This window comes from Plasmopara halstedii (assembly GCF_900000015.1).
Source record: "Plasmopara halstedii genome assembly, contig: Scaffold_2956, whole genome shotgun sequence".
NCBI lineage: Eukaryota > Oomycota > Peronosporomycetes > Peronosporales > Peronosporaceae > Plasmopara > Plasmopara halstedii.
Genome location: NW_020189861.1, coordinates 1,888,707 through 1,910,059, shown reverse-complemented (window position 1 = coordinate 1,910,059; position 21,353 = coordinate 1,888,707). Strand labels below are relative to the sequence as shown.

The 21,353-nt window shown below is 42.3% G+C and overlaps 6 protein-coding genes across 6 annotated transcripts; 2 read left to right on the top strand and 4 right to left on the bottom strand.

Moving 5' to 3' along the window:
* Positions 1–310: 310 nt before the first annotated feature.
* Positions 311–1,869, bottom strand: PHALS_15163 (uncharacterized protein). Its single transcript, XM_036407218.1, has one exon. The coding sequence runs from the start codon at positions 725–727 to the stop codon at positions 374–376; it is 354 nt and encodes a 117-aa protein (XP_036263463.1). The 5' UTR covers positions 728–1,869; the 3' UTR covers positions 311–373.
* Positions 1,870–1,926: 57 nt separating this feature from the next.
* Positions 1,927–5,239, top strand: PHALS_06494 (rna-binding protein; the record flags this gene model as incomplete). Its single annotated transcript, XM_024719788.1, has 3 exons — positions 1,927–1,940; positions 2,216–2,232; positions 2,421–5,239. 3 exons carry the CDS (start codon positions 1,927–1,929, stop codon positions 5,237–5,239), a joined length of 2,850 nt encoding a protein of 949 aa, XP_024585052.1.
* A 246-nt stretch (positions 5,240–5,485) lies between these two features.
* Positions 5,486–7,207, bottom strand: PHALS_06493 (Predicted membrane protein; the record flags this gene model as incomplete). Its single annotated transcript, XM_024719787.1, has 2 exons — positions 5,486–5,923; positions 5,993–7,207. The coding sequence occupies 2 exons, from the start codon at positions 7,205–7,207 to the stop codon at positions 5,486–5,488; spliced, it is 1,653 nt and encodes a 550-aa protein (XP_024585051.1).
* Positions 7,208–7,353: 146 nt separating this feature from the next.
* PHALS_06492 (Junctional membrane complex protein Junctophilin and related MORN repeat proteins) lies at positions 7,354–9,516 on the top strand (the record flags this gene model as incomplete). Its single annotated transcript, XM_024719786.1, has 1 exon — positions 7,354–9,516. One exon carries the CDS (start codon positions 7,354–7,356, stop codon positions 9,514–9,516), a length of 2,163 nt encoding a protein of 720 aa, XP_024585050.1.
* A 111-nt stretch (positions 9,517–9,627) lies between these two features.
* On the bottom strand, positions 9,628–11,485 carry PHALS_06491 (Molecular chaperone (DnaJ superfamily); the record flags this gene model as incomplete). Its single annotated transcript, XM_024719785.1, has 3 exons — positions 9,628–9,753; positions 9,812–11,140; positions 11,213–11,485. The coding sequence occupies 3 exons, from the start codon at positions 11,483–11,485 to the stop codon at positions 9,628–9,630; spliced, it is 1,728 nt and encodes a 575-aa protein (XP_024585049.1).
* A 950-nt stretch (positions 11,486–12,435) lies between these two features.
* On the bottom strand, positions 12,436–15,852 carry PHALS_06490 (Phosphatidylinositol-4-phosphate 5-kinase and related FYVE finger-containing proteins; the record flags this gene model as incomplete). Its single annotated transcript, XM_024719784.1, has 1 exon — positions 12,436–15,852. One exon carries the CDS (start codon positions 15,850–15,852, stop codon positions 12,436–12,438), a length of 3,417 nt encoding a protein of 1,138 aa, XP_024585048.1.
* Between the last annotated feature and the right edge of the window lie 5,501 nt (positions 15,853–21,353).

Sequence of the window (21,353 nt, the reverse complement as noted above, 5' to 3'; positions counted from 1 at the left end):
TGATCCAGATCATTAGAATCTAGTTAATGAAGCCTTGAAGCATATCACTGTATGCTTCCGTTATCGGGCTTCGACCACCTTACACTCTACGGCAAATTTATCTGGAAAGTGTAAGTACTACGACAGCTAAATATTACACGGAATCCTACATTCGACAAAGATCTTAGTTGAGGACTCACCAAACATTGAAAATTCCTAATATCAAATTTATTCCAATTTTTAAATCAGCGTAAATTTGATTTGGGCAAATAGCGCTTTCATTAGACCTTAAAATTAAAATGTTTCGCACTCATCAACAAAGAGTTAGCACGATCAAAAGACGGTCTTGTACATGAAAGGTCGAACAACTTGGCAGTTGTATGGAATGAATAGGCTAATGGCATCGTGAAGACTCAAAACACAACAGTCTTCCAGAAAAAACTAATATCAAGTCAACATAATACCGACTTGAAACGACATGTTGATGAAGGTGCTCCAGAGTAAGGGTTGGTCTAACTAATAAGATTAAAGTAAAATCTACAGGACCACCTCGAAGAATTTCAGGGCCGCGGTGGTGGTAGCCAGGATTATCAGACGAGAATAAAAATGACGACATAAGAACGATGTGGTAAAGAACAATGACAAATGGGCCACCCCGCCGGTGACAGAGCTGACAAAGTCGATTTGAGAGAAACAGTCTAATCAAAAATCGAACGCTGATAATGTGATCGCTGCGGACGCATAACATAACCAACTTATAGAAAAATCAGACGCCCAACTAACAGACTACGAAATTGGTGTAGCGCAGAACACGATGGTTTGACTAGTAAAGAAATGACGAGTCAACAAAGATGTTGTTTACCATAAAAGATGGTGTCAAAAAGGGTTTTTGCCGACGCTGCTTTGATGAATTGTCGAACTGAGTGTTTGACATAGTACTAAAAAAGCGGCTGAAATGAGCGATTCCAATTTTGGTTAGGAATAGGACCGGTACCAGAGGTTGGTCCATATACATATCCCCAATCGAGTCGTCTAGTTTTTGCCGCCGACAGATAAAGAGACTTGAATGACACATATGGAGAATAACAACATAAGACTCAAACTAAGTTCGACCCCGACACCAATTAAAATTCCACTGTCATTTAGACAATAAACTAAAACTCAAGGGTCCTTGGGTTTGCTCAGGAATTATCACTGAGTAAGACAATGTACCAGTCTTCATCCGCATCTAAGTGACGCTCTCCTCAGTGCGTTTGTTATTGCGAATACTACGAGTCAAATCTCCTTTCAATAGCCAGATGTACGATGAGGTACATGAGTTGTCAAGGCATTTGCAATCGAGCACAAGTAGAGAACACGAAGTCGTGATAGTAGGAGATTCAAAATGGGATTGACGTCTTCAAGCTACTGCATTCACGCAATTGATGATGTTTAGGTTTCGATGTAATGCAAGCTGACTCGAAGGATGATACCGTGCGTGTGTATCATATATTTTCATAGATGACAGTGTTTCATAACCATCCAGATTCTTATCAGTTCCCACATCATCATTCAGTTAAAAGTCGTTATATGGCGAAATTCCTAGCGAACGTAAATTGTGGCCTCTCACAACATATTTCTATATAAGCTTCTCTTGGCATAATTTGATTTGCCTATGACTTAGTATGTATCCTAACTCGTGCTATGTATGCACAATTATTCTACCACTAACACTTTGCTTTATCTTGTTGACATTCGAGACAAGAGTGCGCTCTATGCTGCTTGACTCTTCTACAGTACTAACAACAGGTCACTCATTCGTGCTCTACCCTTTAGATCACGAAATTAAAGTCCCTAGCACGCGTGAAATGTACCCACACAATACTGATACAACCTACACTTGTGACGATGTCGCGTGTATTAGTCGGATAATATGCGCATTAAATCTCAAAGGTTATTATTTCGTTCATGCTTTTAGATAGGTCCGTAGCATTCGAAAAGTAGTGTTAAAAGCTTGTATTTGAGTCTATTTCAACAGTCGATATTGCTTTATACAAGGTCAATTTATACACTGTATACACGTGACTGCTCCCACGCTTCCCGCCCACCCAAGTAGGACTAGACCCCCCAACCAAAGAGCAGACGTTCAGCTAAAGCGAAGCGTCGGCACTTTCCCCATAGGTTAGCGACTGGCACTCGAATTCTACTCGGAACACAAGTCCAGTCATCTACTTGACCATCGTTGTGTATACTGAAGAAGAACCAATCAATACGGTGAGACTTTACGCAAAAAAACAAAGCGATGGATGGAGAGCGATGGCGAGCATGAAGAGACAAAAATGCGCACTTTGCATCTTGTCTCTTTTCTCTCGTACGACGCTAGATCCATTGTGTACGCTCTTTCATGTTGTGATACTAACTATTGTATACTGATGAATCATATCAAACTGTTATGTTTTTAGACGAGGTAGTGTCGTCATCCAAAAGATTGTTGATGACCATGGAGTTTGCACCAGGAAATGTACCATCTACAGGATCTGTGTATACAGACAAGGAACATACAAATGACGAGACATCGAAATTGCATCTCTTTCGCTTTGGAAGCTCTAGCGACTTGTTTGCTTCTATGCATTATAAGGACAAAGAGGAAACTGGAATTGCATCTCCTACTGAAAGTACGACCACGTCAAAGGTTGAGAGTGTATGTCAAAACAATCATTCTGACACTTTGACCGCATCGAATCAAGTGACACATGACGTGAAAGAAACGACAGAGTTACATGACTTAAGTGATCGAGCGATGGAGACACCAGTGCATACAACGTTACTATCGTCTCGTAATACACGACGTAAGAATAGTATCGAAATGTTTTTATCGCAATCGCCAAGTCAAGCTCTGGGTGGAAATTTTTTAAAATTGAGTTTGGAAGATCGACAATTGAATGAGTTGCATGGACCTACTTGTGGCACGAATGATCCAACAAATGTACGTACAACCCGAAATGCAAATGTGTATGCTACTGGACACTTTCAATTGAACGCCGTGACGGACGATTCACTCTCTGGTCGATATCGTGCTCAGTCTTCAGCAAGAAGTCATCGCGACTCTGTCCAACAACAATTGCCCCCATCTCTTGTGCGAGGGACTACAGTACCCACGTCAAGTACTGGGTACAGTGGTACCTATATGTTGCATCCGTCACTTGATGATTCCTGGTCAAACCAAGATTTTGGTACAAAAGTGGTGTACCATGAACAAATGCGTGAATTTTATGGACCTACTCCATTGACTCCGTCGTACATTCCCGACGTACAATATCGACCACCAACGTACAGATCATCGACGGGACATGGTGCATATGGCTACAGTCCCACACCTACACGTGTACAAGTAGTTGGTCATCAATGGAATTCACCGATTGTAAATCACCAACCACCACCTCCAATTTACGATCATAGCACTTCAATGTTTTTAGCTCCACGTGCAAATACCATGCGACATCCAATGGATATAATGTCACATCATTATGGGATGCGTCCACCTTTAGGTCGGACAAGTGGACAAAATATGTACGCACGCATGAGTCCGCCATTACCAGAAGCAAGTCCACCACATTCACCACGTAAAAGCATGGGAATGCATGTAGGTATGAAACATTGTAAGTTTTTCTTACAAGGACATTGTCGAATGGGCAACAAGTGTAAGTTTATACATCAAGGAAATGGGTCAACGCCTGAGCTTGTACGTACGACTAGCTCAATTTTGTATCCACAACGAATGATGTTACCACCTCCATCGCACATGATGCCACCACCACGTCATCATGGAGATGATATGGGGCAAGTACCATATTCAGGACGTCCACAATCTCGTCTGAATTTTCGTACCGATTCGTCAAATGGAACTGGAATGAATGGTACACTGATGACTAGCAATACGTCAATTCTTAGTGCTTGTACGACCGATTCGTCCACTTTAAGTGCAGCTTTAAGTGTTGAAGATATTCAAAATCGTGTGTTTACCATGTCAAAAGATCAAAATGGTTGTCGATTATTGCAAGAACAACTTGATTATGAAGATCGTACTGATCTTTGTGAAGTGATTTATCACGAATCACTAGATCATTTGGCTGAAATGATGGTGGATCCATTTGGTAATTATCTCTTTCAAAAATTACTTGAACGTGTGAAAGAGACTCAACGACTGGTAATTATTCGTCGTGTCAGTTCCAATCTTGTTGCTGCAGCTTTAAATTTACATGGAACACGTTCAGTGCAGAAGGTGGTGGAAGTATGTGCTTTATCACCGAATGTGATTGAGAATGATTATCATGAAGAGGATTGTGAAGAAATGAGATTTGCATCGCAAGGAGAATCGGAAACACGTCGTACAACGAGTTTGCCAGATTTAATCGTGGAAGCTTTGAAAGATGATGCTGTACGATTGTGTATTGATTCCAATGGGAATCATGTGATTCAACGAGCTTTGCAATTTATGAAACCCGAGTACAATCAATTTGTTTTTGATGCAGTGTGTCAAGAATGTACGACAGTTGGGACACATCGTCACGGTTGTTGTGTATTACAACGTTGTCTTGATGCTGCTAACAAGCGACAAAAGACTGAAGTGATTGAACAAGTGGAACGACAGGCAATGAAATTAATGCAAGATCCCTATGGAAATTATGTCGTTCAATATGTTTTGGATTCTTGTACTGCTGAAGAAGCGTATGGTGTCATTCTTAAGCCATTGGGACACATTTTTGAATTGTCGATTCAAAAATTTAGCTCGAATGTGATTGAAAAGTGTCTTGAAAAAGCGCCGGAACGTGTGCGACAACAGTATATTGCTGAAATTACTACGTGTTTGAAATTAAACAAGATGCTACAAGACCAATTTGCCAATTATGTTGTACAACGAGCATTATGTGTGTGTGCTGAAGACCAATGTTTATTGCTTGTGAAAGCCATTCGTCCTCATTTAGCAGCAATGAAGAATACATCTGGTGGACGTCGGATTACTGCACGTATTCTTAAGCGCTTTCCAACGATGGACATGGGTCTTGATGGAGGATTATTCGATGGATTATATGAACCTACGACTCATTCTACGATGAATCATTTGAGTGTCACTGGAACAAGTTATTTGCCTTCACAATCTTTCCATGGGACTGGAATCGATGAAATGCAACAATTTCAAACGCGAGACACTCGTATGCATAGTAGTGAAGGAAATGTCAGGATGGTTAGTGAGGGATTAAATGCTACAAGTCGTGCATAAGAGGTAGAAGAAGTGGAGGAAGTTTTGGCCAAGTTGTAGAAAAGAAAAAGAGAAAGCATGCATGTGGTAGGCACTTGTATTAAAGGGAAGGAAAAGGGAAGAGCGTTGGTAGGAGTGGACTCGTAAGGCAGGAAGACGAATCGTATGCTGTATCAGTAAGCCACCACTCTTAACGAAAGCGTTAACAAGGTGCTTAACGATAAAACAATTGACAATAAAACAATAATGAAAAAGTTTTGATATTGTTTATGAATTGTACCGATGAATAGATTCAAGATGATGAATAGAGCGTGGACTCTTTGGCCTTGTATCATCTAATCGACCAGATTGACAAGCATAGATCATTAGAACTAAACTTAAGAAAGCTTTTAATGCTGCCAAACATAGAAAAAAAGCAATCAGCACGAAACTTCCACTTAACGAGAAGAATGTGATTGGAACATCCGTTAAAGCTTTGGAGACCATACGTATGACAACACAAGCCAATGGAAGGGACATTAAGCCCAATCGTTTCGATACATGATGTGTATGATCTAAGATCGTATCTTCACTTTTCCATCCTGTTAAATCACGACAAAGAATTGTGATGAACTTTGAATACATTGTTGGTGGCAATTGATTAAATTTCGTAATGAATGCGTGTTTAAGCCAGTCAATGACCATTTCAGCTACTAAAACCATAGCCTAGAACGAAAGATAATTCAAAAATTAGGCTTTAAGGTATTGCAATATAACAAAAACAACATTGCGTACCGTTCCCCATGCGACATCACGAGTTGATGATTGCAAAAGAATGAGCCCAATAATTGTCAATAATTTAAAGCGCTCGACAATATCACTGCAACTAATTTGAAATAAATTTTGTTCTTCAAATTTTTTAAATACCGAACTTTTCAGTTCCGCAAAATTGTTGGAAATGAGTAATGTTAACAACGACGAATTACTGGAATTTACTGCCACATTTAATGTCACAACTTGTGCAAAGAGTAAAAGTGCATGTAAAACCACGTAAGTAATTGCAACAGTAAAATCGAGAAACAAACGAGTGATACGACGTGGATGATATTTGACGGTATAATATAACGAATCCAAAATATCTTGTCCAAGCGAGGAAAATAAACGATCAAATATTTCAATCATTGTAAATAAAACGTAAAGTTTAATCATAGCTTGACCTCGTATTGCATGATATACTCGCGACATATCCACGTATGTTAACACCATAGTACCAACTCCAATAATCACAGCAACCATTAAATCATAAAAATGTGTTCGACGAAAGACTTGAGCATGAAATCCTGATGTCACAGCACATCCACAAGCAAAGAACATTCGAAGTGGTAAGTACGTAAAGACGTACAAAAAACTATCAAGTGCTAATAAGACACCAAAGAGAAATAATTGTTCAGTATTTAACGGCACAACAAAAAAATTCTGGACACGTTCTTGATGCACATCATCACTTTGTTTAATGTCATGAACTCCAAAAATTTCTTTATAAAAGAAATCCGAAAGTCGAAAGGGATGAGGTGCAGGTGGCATCAATTGTTGAGAAGTTTCGGACTTTAATGATGATGAAAAAGACTTGGAATCATGTTTTGATAACGTTGATGGACATGGAGAACTTCTAGCGAGTAATGGTACAGGCGAAAGACTTGAGGATGTCACAATAGGTGAAAGATGTGGTTGAATCTTCAATTGAGGATTAGATTGATCAGTTGGAGGTAATACGGTACTTTGTGTCGTTGATGGCGATAATGTAGACGAAAATGAACTTGAATCGTCAGGAAAAGGCTCTGGAGATGATTTTCTTCGTTTAATGGAGGTACTTGAGTTCCCAACGTGTTTGTATGTTCTACGATAGAAAAGACGCTTACGATGAAGTGAAGGTGTAGATATCGTAAGATGAGGTTTAAAACGTGATGAATCATTGCTTGATAGTGATGGGAATGGAGTAGAAAGCGTCATAGAAAACGATCAAGAAGCTGGAGCAAGTGTTCGACACGGGACGTTAGAAACGAAATTGGGAATGTATTGAGATAAGTTAGAAACGAACTTAATGTGAAGTTTTATCAATAACTTGAAGTATTGTGTTATAACGGACGCTTTGTCGAATGGAGACTCAATGTGTCGTGAAGAATTCTGTACGACCATTAGATTCTCGCATACTATCACATGTATTACATCAGTATGACGGAAAGACAGTACAAATACCAGAGTGTGATGATCCAGTGTATCATGGGAAAGGAAAAGCAGTATTTAAAACGAACTTTACGTACACTGGGGACTTTTATTATGGTCGATTACATGGTATAGGACGTATTAATTGGCATACAAGTAATATTACTTACGAAGGAGATGTAAAATATAATGAAATTACTGGAAAAGGAACGTATTGGTGGCCAAATGGAAGTAAATACATTGGAGACGTGAAATGTGGTAAACGACATGGTTATGGAGTGTTTGAGACGGGGGAACAAGGTGTTGTAGCTACGAAAGAAGAGCAAGAAGATAAAAAAGTTTCAAATGGTATTATTTCTAAAAATGAAAAAGAAATGCATTTAGACGTCAAAAAGATTGGTCGGTATTCCGGTGAATGGTTTGATGGTGTACCACATGGTTACGGTGAATTAGTATATGATAATGTACGCAATGTTCGATACGAAGGAAACTTTGTAGCTGGAAAGCGAGATGGTTATGGAGTTATGTATTATGAAGACGGTAGTATGTATGCAGGGGATTGGAAAGACGATGTGAAACATGGACATGGAGTGATGACTTGGGTTACACTTGACTCGACTAGTCGTAAGATACCCCTTGAAATGTACGATGGTGATTGGAAATATGATCGACCACATGGATTTGGACGATACGTATGGTATCAAAGTACAATGTACGATAAAAATTGGTACGAAGGTGAAATGTATCAAGGAAAACGTCATGGACGTGGTGTCTTTTATTATTCAAATGGAGCACAATATGAAGGTGAATGGAAAGAAAATCAAAAAGATGGTTGGGGTCTTTTTTTCTATCAAGATGGACGTGTATTTGTTGGTCGTTATCATCAAGATCGAAGTAATTTTGGTGTCATTTCTAAACCAAATGTCGAGGAAAATGGTGTGATGTTGTATATTAACGATCTGTTTTCATTTTTAAACATTCAAAAGCTTGAACAAGCTCAAGAAGCTGTTGTACATTCAGTTTTACGTCTTAATACTGAATTGCGTACATTATATCGTGAATATCTTGAAGAATCACGTCAATGTGTCACTTTCAGAGATGTTGGAAATCGTTTAGAACTTGTGGAATGTCGAAAACTTTTGTTTCATTGTGGCTTTTACTTGTCAAAGAATCAACTTGAAAACTTTTTAAATGATATCCGTACAGCACAACGAACAAAAGCTTTAACTGAAGCGTCTTCCATGAATTTTATTGAAGAAACTGCAAATTTATCAAACGATAACAAAGATCCATTTAACTTCACTCGTTTGAATGTTGTACCACATAATCAAGTTCTTCTTTTTCGAGAATTTCTTGAATTGCTTGTACGAATTGCATCTTCGTGGGTTCAAATGGCTCATGTCGATGGATCTATTGAATTATTTGAAAATTATGACAACACTGAGTTTCTTGCAGAGATTTTTTCAGAATTCTACAATCAAATGATGATTAAACGTCATCGTATAAAAGAGAATCAACAAGTTACATGGTTGTCATGTCTTCGAAGCGAGTTAATGAGTAAATCATTGCACTGTACATTCATAAAACATCATCAACATTTGCAATCCTTGTACGAGAAATGTGCTAATCAAATGATCACCAAAGGAGATGTGACGATTCAATCACTTCTTACCATGCTCTATAATCAATCATCAATCTTTACTCCTGACTTTCAACTTAGTAATGCACTTGCAGCACTCAATCAAGCCTTTGAATGTTCTTTTCCACTTGTTCCAGTTGAATGTTTAAAGATCGGAAGACATCAATATGAAACTAGCAATGAAATTGAGTCAAATGCGTTTTTCTTAGGTACCAAATTGAACTATTCCGACTTTTTGGAGGCATTTGCTACTATCTTGTACGTAAAACAACATTTAGAACTCGAGAAATGTCAAAAAGATGACGAGACAATAGCATTGAACGTACTTGTCGATCACTTTATCGAGTCATTGAACGATGAAACAACTAAAGAAATAACATTCTCAACCAAGCTACAAAATGCTAGTACACACGTCCAGCAGGTCCCATCACTTGAGCGTATTTTGATGGCAAACTAACAGCTTGATGATCATCAAAAGTCGCTTCAAACACTTGACCATCGTACACATATCGTATATATCTGCATTCAAAAGAATGTTAAGAAATGAAGAACAAGTTCATAATTTCAATCATTCGTACAGCAAAGGTTTGTTAGTCGACGAATTAGCTGTTTGTGAATCCACTTCATTCAGACATGGATTATAAAAGCCTAAGAGGCCAGCTTTTGATGCGGAAGGTAGACAAAGTTCTCCATTCTACAATAAAACTTGACATTAAACAATCAATCAAAACTTCATCATTTCAAATTGCTACCTTAACAAAAAATTGAAGTGGAATCGTCACATCAATACACGTTTGTTTTGAATGTTTCATCGTCGTTTCTTGTACGATCAAAGTCTCGTGACTTTCATCTTCAAACCTAAAATTCTCATCATTCTCCTCCACATTGTCTTCATTCAAATTCGTTGGATTCTTTCCATAACGTCCTAACAAAATCATCAACCCTTTTCCATCACTTCGTTCACGTTCTAATTTCATCTTTTCTTCTGCACTTCGAAGCATCAATTTCTGTTGTTCTTGAGCACTTTGAAATGCAGTAGCAAGATACTGAAGTTGCATCATTTCACGAGTTTGACGTTCAAAACGACGTTGACGTTCTTGTGCCGGTTTAATAATTTGAGAAAGAACTGCAGCCACAAGAAATGGTGACGTGGCAGCACAAAAGGTAAAATATGCTGATTGAATTGAAAAAGGAGAGAGAAAAATGGGCATCACAAAACGAACATTACCACGTGTAAATCCGAGACGAAGTGTGATACCAGCACGTGCAAGTAAAACACCAATAGCAAGACGTGTACGATCAGAAACTTCTTGACTTATACCAGTCACAAATGACACTCCAGTTAATAAACTTGCACGTATTGAAACTTTTATTGTTGATGTCATTGCAATTATTCGACGAAGTTGAAATGTCAAATTTGGTCCAGCACTATTCACAGCAAGAGCAACAGTAGCATTTTGTTGATTTGTATCATGATTTAACGATCCTGATAAACCATCACGTGTACTCCACATCATCGTTCCATGCATTTGTGAAGATAAAAGTTGATTCATGCCAATAGAAAGATCAATTCCATTTTCATCAATTTCTGGAATGAACATCAAAACTGTATATCGTGAAATTTGTTGACTCATTTGACATTGAACTTTAGGTCGCCAACCTAATTGAGTTGATAATGTAAACGATGGAAAACTTGGAGTGAAGGATTTGTATGAAATTCCTGTTGTAAAACTTCCGATACTTAATCCATTTCGATCATATAAAAATCCTCCAATTGTCAATGATGTTTGACGTGAAAGTAAAAATTCCGTACGTTGATGAAATGTCATTTCTGGTCGATCGAGATATTGTTTTCCATGATTGAAAAGATTTGAAATTCCTTTCATTGGTGTCTGTAGAAAGTCTGAAGCATCAATTGTCATGGACATTTCACTATGGAATGGAAACTTGATCGCTAAAGTTTGTTCATTCATTCGACGTAAAAGATTTTCAATATATTCGTGAAGATCTTCTTGAGTATTGAAATGAGTGCCAACAATATATTGGTGGGAACTTTGATCTTGTTCATACGCTTGTAATCCCTAATTATTAAATATACAAAGGTTAGAAACATATTAATATTAGGAAAGATTATCTACAAAATAATACAATACCTTTTCACCATACATATCATATACATGACGTTTCACAGGATCGAGTAAGACTTTATAAGCTCGATCAAGAATTGCATATTGTGCATTAGCAGCTGCTACAATCTCGCCATTCCCTTGTCGTCGACGATCTGGATGAAATTCACGTGAAAGAGACAAGAAACGGCTTCGAATGTCACTATTTGAAGCATCACGTGGTAGAGTTAAAAGAGTATAATAGTCACGTTCATCTTGACGCCAGAAATCGGGCGATGATTCTCCGTTGTCTGCTGCCATACAAGTTGAGATTATTATATTGTGACAAATAGTAATGTCGAAAACAGAAGTAGATTGTTACTTAATGAGACATCATATTTTGGACAAGGAAAAGGTTAATTACTCAAAATGAGTATTTTTGCTCGCTTTAGAAAAGTATACACTCAATTTAAGTATTTTTTGTAAGATACATTTGATATACTACTTTTATCGCTTAAGTCAGTAAGTTTCCATGATGCCACTTAAATAGTGGCAAAGTCCCATAATTAAGAGCCCGAAATGTTCTATTTGGGGTTAAATCAACTGCACCGCAGTTTCGGCTTCCATTTCCCTCTACTAACCAACGCGGTCTCTCTATTGTCAGCCTACAAGTCTTGCGATACCTGAGGAAGGCCTGCAGATCATGTTTCAGCGTGGCTATGAGGCCCAGTTAGGCCGTTGCCACTGAGCGCAACGAGGAAACAGACGCCGTGAGGGTGGTTACATGCCGGTTTTTGACTTTAGTTCGGCGGGAGGCGAAAGCTGGGGCCAAGTGCTAGTGGTCGGCGCACGCATAGTCATTCACGACTTCATTTTATTGTGGGGCATTAACGCGTCCCCGTGATATTGTACACCTTGAAAGATGGGCCCATTTTCAACAGCTTGTTTCAGACGAAAAGTCTAGTCACTTCTACTTGGCTTAGTCATGTCAATACGCTGCTAGCCTATTTCGACAGCCACGGAGTTCCAACCCTAACATTTAACTGTGATCACACTGTGTAAGTGATTAACAACTTACTGTTTAATGTACACCTTGAATAGCTGTAAATCCCCATTGATGATAATTTTAAAGCATATACAAATCATGAACTTTGTAAACGTAGTTGAACACGTTCTTCGGTTTATAAAGTCTACGTTTGTTATCTGTCTATCTTAAATGCTTGAAATCTGCATTTGAGTACTAGTAAAAATTTGGTGCGATAGAAGTTGATTTACCCAGCAACATGAAGTTCTTGCTCCAGCTCTCGTAAAATCAAAGCGAGATAATCCTGATCCACTCGTCGCATTGTAAGTTTTTGGTGCAACGACACGTATCCAGCGAGTTTAAGTAACTTTATAATACTGGGAGTCGCCTTAAGTACCTTCGAGTATCGGATATCATCGTGCTGAAGCGTACGGAACTTGGAACGCACGCCTTCGCGATGGAGAGATCGCAGCACCTTAAAAATTGAGGTGAGTTTACGTGCTCGTTCCGTGTCGGACGGACACTCACAACGACAGCTTGCGAGGCACGAACGGACCTCACGAACAGCTTCGTTTAGTCGATGGGCTGTTGGCTTACGGTCAGGAATTTCGTCACTCCATACTGGATCGATAAAATCATGCAACGATTCACCGGACGAAACGCCGCCCATTTGGCCAGACTGGAACGGGACGGATGAGCTACGAGGTCGAACAAGTCCAGCCATAAGCTCTCGAAGCTCGTCACGTTCATCTCTGTCAACAGGAGCAAAAGGAGAAGACGGCATCGCAGAATGTTGGGGAGAAGGCGTATCGTTTGCCACTGCTTTTCGCTTTTGAAGCAGAACTTCGAGGTTTTCTTCCACGAAAAGCGTTTCGGGATTTTCGTTCTTCTCAAACTGAGAGTCAGGAGAATCTTGACTGCTAAGTAGCGACAATTTATCGAAAGTATCTTCGTCACTGTCTTCCTCGGATGATTCTGAAGCGTAGTCATCGTCGCCGTACGTTGTCCCTAGTGCTTGCAAGTAGGACTCTTCTGTACCAGCCACGGATGGGTCGTATGGACTAGGTATGGTGCTCTTTTTAGCACTTATAGCGCTCTCGTCACTGAATCCAACCGATACCTTAGTGGTGGGCTGTGCAAGTAAAGGGTGGCGTGAGGAATAGCTTTGTGGCTTTAGTGGTGAAGAAGGTGGGATCGAAGGAGCATTGGTGACTGTAGGATAGTTGGATAGGGGAGGTAGTGGAGATATTGACGACTTATTCAGCAACTTTTGTGATGTACCACTAGCTCGCATGGGCATCTCACTAGACTCCATGACACCACGAAGTTCAGATACAAGATCTTGAGTCGTCACTTCATTCAATATGGAGTTTTCTGACGGCATCGACAAAGGTCCAAAGTCGGAAGAACTAGAGGAGGTTCCATCGTCCAGCATCGACCTGTTGTCTTCGTCACGGTCGCCAAAGATTTCAAAAACGCTTTCAATTTCAATCTGTGCCGAGCATTCCCGCACAGCTTCCAATCTCTGTCGTGATTTCGCTTCCGGTTCAGGTTCTTCCCGATCGATCATAGCGAGTTTTTGCTGTGCGGCTTGTAGACTGCGCTGTAAATCCTGAATTTTTTTCTCGAGCTCATAAATTTCGGCTGTGCGGCGCACCGAGTCGACAAAACGGTGAGAATAATGTCGCTCGTCTTCATCCTCATGGTCCGAGCCAACGTTCTCAAGCTGATACGTTGCCATGATTTTCTCGTAATTGGATGCCGAATATGGATCCGGGTCTTCATCATCGCTCTCGCACCCTGTTATATCACTCACACTTACTGAACTCACAGATGTCACTTCGTCGCACTCGTTTTTGTTCTTTTTCGTGCGAGAAGGTGCGTGAGTTTGACGCCCCCCGACCGCTAAAAAAGCTTGACCAGCTTGTCTTGTAGCTTTTGCTGCTGCAAAGGTAATACGTGCGACAGAGTTAAATTGATCACGAGTCATTGGAACATCTTGTGTTTGTTCATGTGTTTGGTATGAGTCGAGACTACGGTCACTTGGACCCGAATAATACATGGCTGGTGCGGCATTCGTCGCATTCGCCAATGCAGCATCGAAATTCGTGACAGAACTCTCAAGCACATCGCGAATACTCGTTATTTCACTGAACATGTCGTTAAACTCTTCTGTGCCGTCACTAGAGTCATCATGTCGCTCTCCATCCGCTGCTTTCGACATTGTTAAATTAATTGTATCACGTACTTGGCGAATATGACTCACAACTTCTGTGAGTGCCATCAATTTGTCTTGACCACGTTTCAGTGGACTTACAACACGTGGAGGAGGTAAAATCGCTAGATTTCGATCCGTACCGGATCGTTCTAGCACTTCACTGGCCAAATCACTCTGTCGACGGTCACGATCACGTGATTCACGCAATTGAAAGATAGCATCTTCGTACGAATTATGTTGCGGACTACGAAGACCGCGAATATACGACTCGGTGTCGTTTGAAGTAGACGAAGCAGGCTCGTCTCCTGTTCCAATGGCGCTTCCAGCCGCCACGTTGTGATGTGCGCTAGCACTTGTCATGCAGGCAGAGCACACTCTTAAATGCGTGATTTCAAAAATTGGTTCTTCCAATTCCCGAAGTAATGCACAGGATGAGCACACGACTTCTCCACACGTTCGACAATGGTGTTTACGACGGAAATAAAAGCCACGTAGACATACGGAACAGGCTTTACGATCCGAATTAGGTACCCATTGCCACTGCTCAACAAATTGCAAGCTACTCACACGTTGTCGAGCTACAAGTCCTGAGATTCGAGCTACTGCACACACAGTCTTTTTCATCAACTCTTCTAAAACTCGGCGTACAATAGGACTGAGATCTCCATCAATCTGACAGATTGAAGTGACTTTTAATGTATTTGGCTGGTGCGTTCTTGACACGATAATACCCATTCGTGACAAATATCCTCTTGCAATACCAAAGTTCTCTAATGTCGGGACCTCACGATCTCTTGAGATAGATTCCTGGATGCAAAAGCCTACGACATTTGAGCCAGGATAAGGCTTTTTCTTGCCGGCGTATTCTAAATAACAAAAATCCAGAAACTTCTCAGCTTCTCCATGACGCGATCGTCGGGTTTTATATGCATGCCATTTAATGGCACGATACGAATATGACGGTCTTTTACGTGTAGTAGTAGCGCCAGATTGAGATGAAGTGGTAGGAAAAGTAAATAACGTCCTACCGTCCACAAACGTATCCCCGTGCATGTATTGAGCACTTTTTCGAAAATCTTTCGTCTTCACTTTAGCGACTGCGCACAAGACTTCATCCACTGTTGTATTCGTCAATTGAACACTAGCTTGAAGTAATGTGGATGCTTGTGTTGACTTCGTACTTGGTTGAATATCCAAAAAACTTGCTTGTTGGCACGGTACATATCCTTCGTCCTTTGTGTCAAAACGAAGGCCTAAAACACGCGATTTTGGTCTTCCAGGTCCAAAATCATTCACTTGTTTCCACTTATACGCACAATCAGCATCTTCAATAATCCGAATCAACTGCGTTACGCGCTCTTTTCCCAATCGCTTATAATATCTCACTTCTTCTCGACTAAGTGTAATCTGTGGAAAAAAACCATCGTGGAGCGGAAATTCCAGCATCACCAAGTGTGAAAAATTTCTTGGGTTTATAAATGCTGCAACGACTTAATTACCCGTTGAGCGTGACACAAGACAAATGGGCGTTCGTCTTGGTCGAGTATCCAACGATAGAGGAGTCAAAGAGTGAAAGGGCGACTGAGGCGACTTCTCGGAAGAAGATGCATCGTGCAATTGTACGTGTTGAAAGACAGGCGATTGGTCGAAAAACGTTCAGACAGGGCGCTTCGTTGTTGTCAATGTGGCTACTTGATGGAACTGTGGATCGACAGGAAGTTTCGGTCTTGTCGCATTTAGGTGGAAGCACGTCTCTAGAGACATGGATGTCTTTGAGACGTATGTATATGATATCAGGCGTATGACTCGCGCGTATAAGGTAAAGCTGGTGTGCTGTAGGAGGCTGAGAGATGCAGTAGTGGCGTCATGAGGTTCATTTCATGTATTGAACCGTCTTTATGTTGCTGACTTTCAAAGAAGTTACGTACTGTGGACTTTATGTTGTACAGAAAGTTGCATATTGTCGCAATTAGTCGGATTATGAATGGGTGTATTAGGGGTATAGAGTTACGTCTCAAAATTTGGTGTCCTATAACACAATAGGGTATATCATATCCTTGAAGATTGGGTTATGATTACTTAGAGGTTGAGTGACAAAATAATCTTGAAAAAATCTAGTGCACTAAGAAGATTATCAATGTGTCACAATTACTCACTTGTGATCCGTTGTAAGCCTACACTGAAAATTCTGAATTTGATATGTTCTTTTTTATAATAACGACTCTCAGTATGAGTTGTTTCTAAGTGCGGCATTGAATGCTGCTCTTCAAAATCTTGGCAGCTGCTTCGCTGATTCTCGCGTTGAATAGATTGACGCGTACCGCCATCTTAAGAGAAAGACCTGCACCACGTTAAGCATACTTTTTAGGTTCGTACCGCAGCATTTGACTATTAATTAAGAGCTGAACTTAGAAGAGAATTGCCTCGGATAGTCAAAATCAAACATCTCTTTGTTCGCGAGAACCTTGACATTTTGCATGTTATAGACTGTCTTGCCGGGTTTTCGATGCTTGGCAGCTATCGCAATCCATTGGCTGCTTGCCACCATCAGTCCGTATCAGCATTCTAATTGAAGCCGAATGCAGCAATTCGATAAACGGCGTGAAGACTGATCGTCGCTTAACCGGTTACAAAGTGCTCACGTACAGGGTAGGCTACAGTAATGCATCCCAAATTATTGATGCCAAACGTCCACCTCCGTTAAGAAAGGAAGAAATAGCCCCTCCCTACCAAATTGTGAGCTGACGCGGCAGTCATGAGCATAGGCAAGAGACTCATATCCGCTTACGTCGTTGATAACTTGTGCCGAGTGTAAAAAAGTACATGCACGAAGGAATCTATTCGATTTTGGGATATAGAAAGCATTAACTCATGAATTTGCGTTAGCTAAAATACAAAAGATGGGCTGGAAGCTCCATCCAAGAGCGGGGAAAAAGATCCTCTCAAGAAACTAGGTAATTAGTCTGCACTTTATTAGAGAGAGACATATTTTCAAAAGTAAGTCTTGCATAAACTGATGCTAAGTATATCCCAATCAATGCAAGGGGGTCGGGGTGTGATATGTCTCGGTTATTGCAACACGTCGACTATATCTCAGCCTCTCGGCGTGTGTGGCTAATGTTTCGGATGCGCACTGTGAGTTAAGTCACCATATACGGTTCAGAAACGTAATGCTATTCTAGATCATACTGTGACTTCGGCTTGAGGAGATGATTGAGACGTATTCTGTCTTCAACAAAGAACTTCACATTTGAGCGGATTGTATGAGTGAAGCAGTGGTATGGATTCATCAAGCCCACAATGACGTTCGCATTCTCGCCGGGATTTCTATCCTGTTTCTCAATACTTTGCTGGCTACAGCCGTGTTCGATATAGCGTAGCGGGGTCGCAACTTAATTTTTTGGATACGGACAATGCATACGAGAATACTTTGAGCGCGATGTAAAATCTTTCTTCATGATGTGTTTCGTCCGCTCCTTGCATCTGCGTTTTTGTTCGCACATCCTAGCTCTCAGCCATAGCGCGTATTCATCGCATGACGCTCATCTTATTGCGATACAGGTTTAAGGTGTAGTAAGTGGATTGCGATCCGCTATACTCGTACTGGTTCTAAGTATAGAATGAAGGTCACCGACCTTAACCAAACTTCCTGTACGAGAAAGAGCTATGGCAGCCGCTGCACTTAATAATATTTATAGTCAATCTACACCTGAGCCATTACGACTGAGGATGGGACAATTCTTCTATCTGACCCAGGGCATACAAGACGGGCTTTAAAAGCTGATGTCTCTGCTTGGCCTTGAGGGTGCGTAACACCTCGCTTCGCAAGGCCCTGAAGCGATAAGCACGCCTAGAGGTGTTCTCAAGCTATTAAAATGCTCTGCTAGAACACCTACAGCAGAAGATGTCGGCGTCTACTGCGTCCATGACGCCACCATCGACGTTAAGTGACTCCCCCAACCCTAGCCGCTCATGCTGAGTGATAAGCCCTTTGAGAGCAAGGGTGGAAAGAATCTCTGCTCTGGTCGCCATAGCATCCGCCAAGCTTCAGACCGAGCATCAGCGCTTGGCGCTAGATATCTCCGAGCTTGGTTGCCGAGCGCGACAATGGGACATGTCGTGTGGCACTTTGGTCGAAGCGGCGTTTCACTCCTGGAAGGAGCTGAAGCGTTAGCTTTTGCGAGTGTTCTTGCCGTCTAACCAGGCATATCGTGATGATCGCGTTTCCTTGCCGTCCTACAGGGCAAGAAGGGTTTGGTGAACTTTGTCCAACGGTTGCGTACTCTCATTGCCGGGATAGCTGCGGATCCTCTCCCGGAGGCGGTCACAGTGATCGTCGTTATGGAGTGGAAAGCTTCCGCACTGGCGTGGCCAGAATGAAACTCTTCCGTGTGCACCCGTCTTCTTTTGAAGAAAAGAATGAATGGGGCATTATATGCCGAATTCAATTTATGTCGGCACAACATGGTTAAAATGAACACTCTAGCATCTCGTCGAGTGGGCCTGAGCCGATAAATTTCAGCTATGCTTAGGACGAGGAGGCAGAGCTCCAAGCTGCCGAGCAGTATTAAAACACCCCTGCGGTGTTTTGTATGTGGAAACACCCGTCATTTCGGATTAGTTGTCCCCTGCGCAAGGCGCGTCAGGGCTCATCCAGCTGAAGTTCTGCTCTCAAGAGTCTTCTGGTTTGTCGCGGTGAGCAACAACACCCAGTAAGCCGCCCGGGAAGACCTGAGTTCTGTCAAGCCTCAAGGAGGTAGAGGTCAGCAGGACCCAGCCCCGAAGAGCTCCGTGCTCTTGTACACGGAGCGTGTATGCAAGCCGGGCTTGCTGGTCGTGGAAGCGACCGTGAAAAACTTTGACAAGCCATGGAAGATCCTTATCGAATCCGGGGCGTCGGGTAATTTTGCCCGACCCTCCACGATAGAAGGAAGTCAGTTGTATGCTGAGGCGCTGAAGGCGCGGTTGAATGACTTCGCTTAGCGACGGAGACATGTGTCATGGTGCCGAGGGTCTTTGTGGACCTCGGTGTCAAGTCTCTGGTCTTTGATAGCGTGAAATGCTGCTTAAGTATAGACTTGGATTCAAGGTATGAACTTATCCTTGGTATGGCATGGCTGGAGCACCATGAGCCATGGATCGACTGGAGGTCGAAGACTTTGGGTGCTACGCGCACATCTCTTGGTGAAATTAGTGAGTCATGCCCCAACTCTGTTGGGAGGCAAAAACGCTATTGGCGCGGACACTGGACCAAGACGGTCAATCGTGCTGGAGATCGGAGTATCCGAGCTGGTGAACACCGAAGATGTATCGGACAGGAGTCCTGAGCATGGCTCGCGAGCTAAACGTAGAGTGGCACATAGTCCACTGAGCACTGCTCGCGTTTCAAAGCAGTCGCTGCATGCCAGGAGTAACATGGTCGGACGAGGTCCGAGGCATCGAGGGCAAGGCCCCAGTGATGCGCGTAGAGTGGCTCGTATTCGAAGCAGTTGCTGAATGCCCAGAGTGGCATGGTCAGACTAGACCCGAGGAGTCTTGGGCAAGACCCTTTAGATGCGCGTGGAATGGCACGTTATTCACTGGACAAAGACTGCGGAGCTAGCAGCTCTACGTCGGATGTTGTTAATAACATCAAGACTCTGGTGGAGCAGGGAGTGGGCCTAACACTGGACGATGCTGAGTGCGTGTCCCACCGGTCTCGACGACGTGTAAAACCTCTATAGAGTGAAGACGGTGATGCCGTATGTTATCCGCAAGACGTAAAGCGTCGATCTGACCCAGGGTATGTCTAGCGTAGACGATAGCGCACAGCTATACATCCTCGTCAACGGTGGAGGACGGCGACAGCCTCGAGGGTATTCCCGCGGTTTCTTGAGCTGGACGAGATGTCCTTCGAGAGGTTGGCAGTGCCTAGAACGCAGGCAATTTAGCCGGGGTGTTATTATAGGACCGGACGAGGAGATTTTCTCGTCGTCGCTTCTGGATGATGCTGTCCTGGAGGACACCAAGAGGGTGCCGAACGCACGAAATGGATCGTCGATCCTACATAATCCCTCGGTTCCGTATTATCCTTTTGTAAAGGAATTTTAAGACGCCGTCTCCAAAGACCAGCCGTCAGACCTACCTCCGGACCGAAGTGTGCATTATGAATTGACCTGGATCCGGATACAAATACTGCGTAACACGTCAATGGCTCCTGCCCAAGGAGCAGTGTGATGTCATTGACGTCTTTTTTCCGTGCAAAGCAGGACACAGGAATTGCGCATAAGAGTAAGTCTCCTCATTCGGCACCCACATTTTGTGTCCGGAAACCGAACGGCTAGTGGCGTATCGTTCACGCTTACAATAAGTTCAACGCTGCCACCATTCCGGCACAGACGCGAATTTTCTAGGATGTCCTCCAGAACAATATGGTTGGATGCAGAAAGTACAGTGCACTCGACTTGGTCGATGGATATTACAATTGCTCCTGAGAGCGAGTGATATTACGCTAACAACGGTGAGTTAACCGAGCTGCATACTTTGAGGGTGACTGGTGATGCCCCAAGGGCTGACAAACGCAGCAGCAGCGTTTAATCCACTTGTGACGCAGTTGTTCAGATCCACCGGGCGTACGCACAGACACACTTCGACGACATCTTCGTCATCAGTCGTGCGGAGCACGGGAGGACGGATGAAGCGAACCACATCGTCTATTTGAATGCGGTGCTCGATTGCATGCGCACGAGTAGCTGAATGCTAATGCAGACAAGTGAATCTTTGGCGCCAAAGGCATCCTTTTTAGCGTGCTTCATCGGGAAGCGTGGCCTTTGAGCTGACCCCGTTAAGGTCTAGGCTATTGTAAACTTACCGGCTCCAAAGAACCAAAAGAAATTGCGCAAGTGGCTTGGCCTCTCCAACTACTTGCACAAGTATATCGCAAGAGCTCCCGCACAGACGCTGCGCAA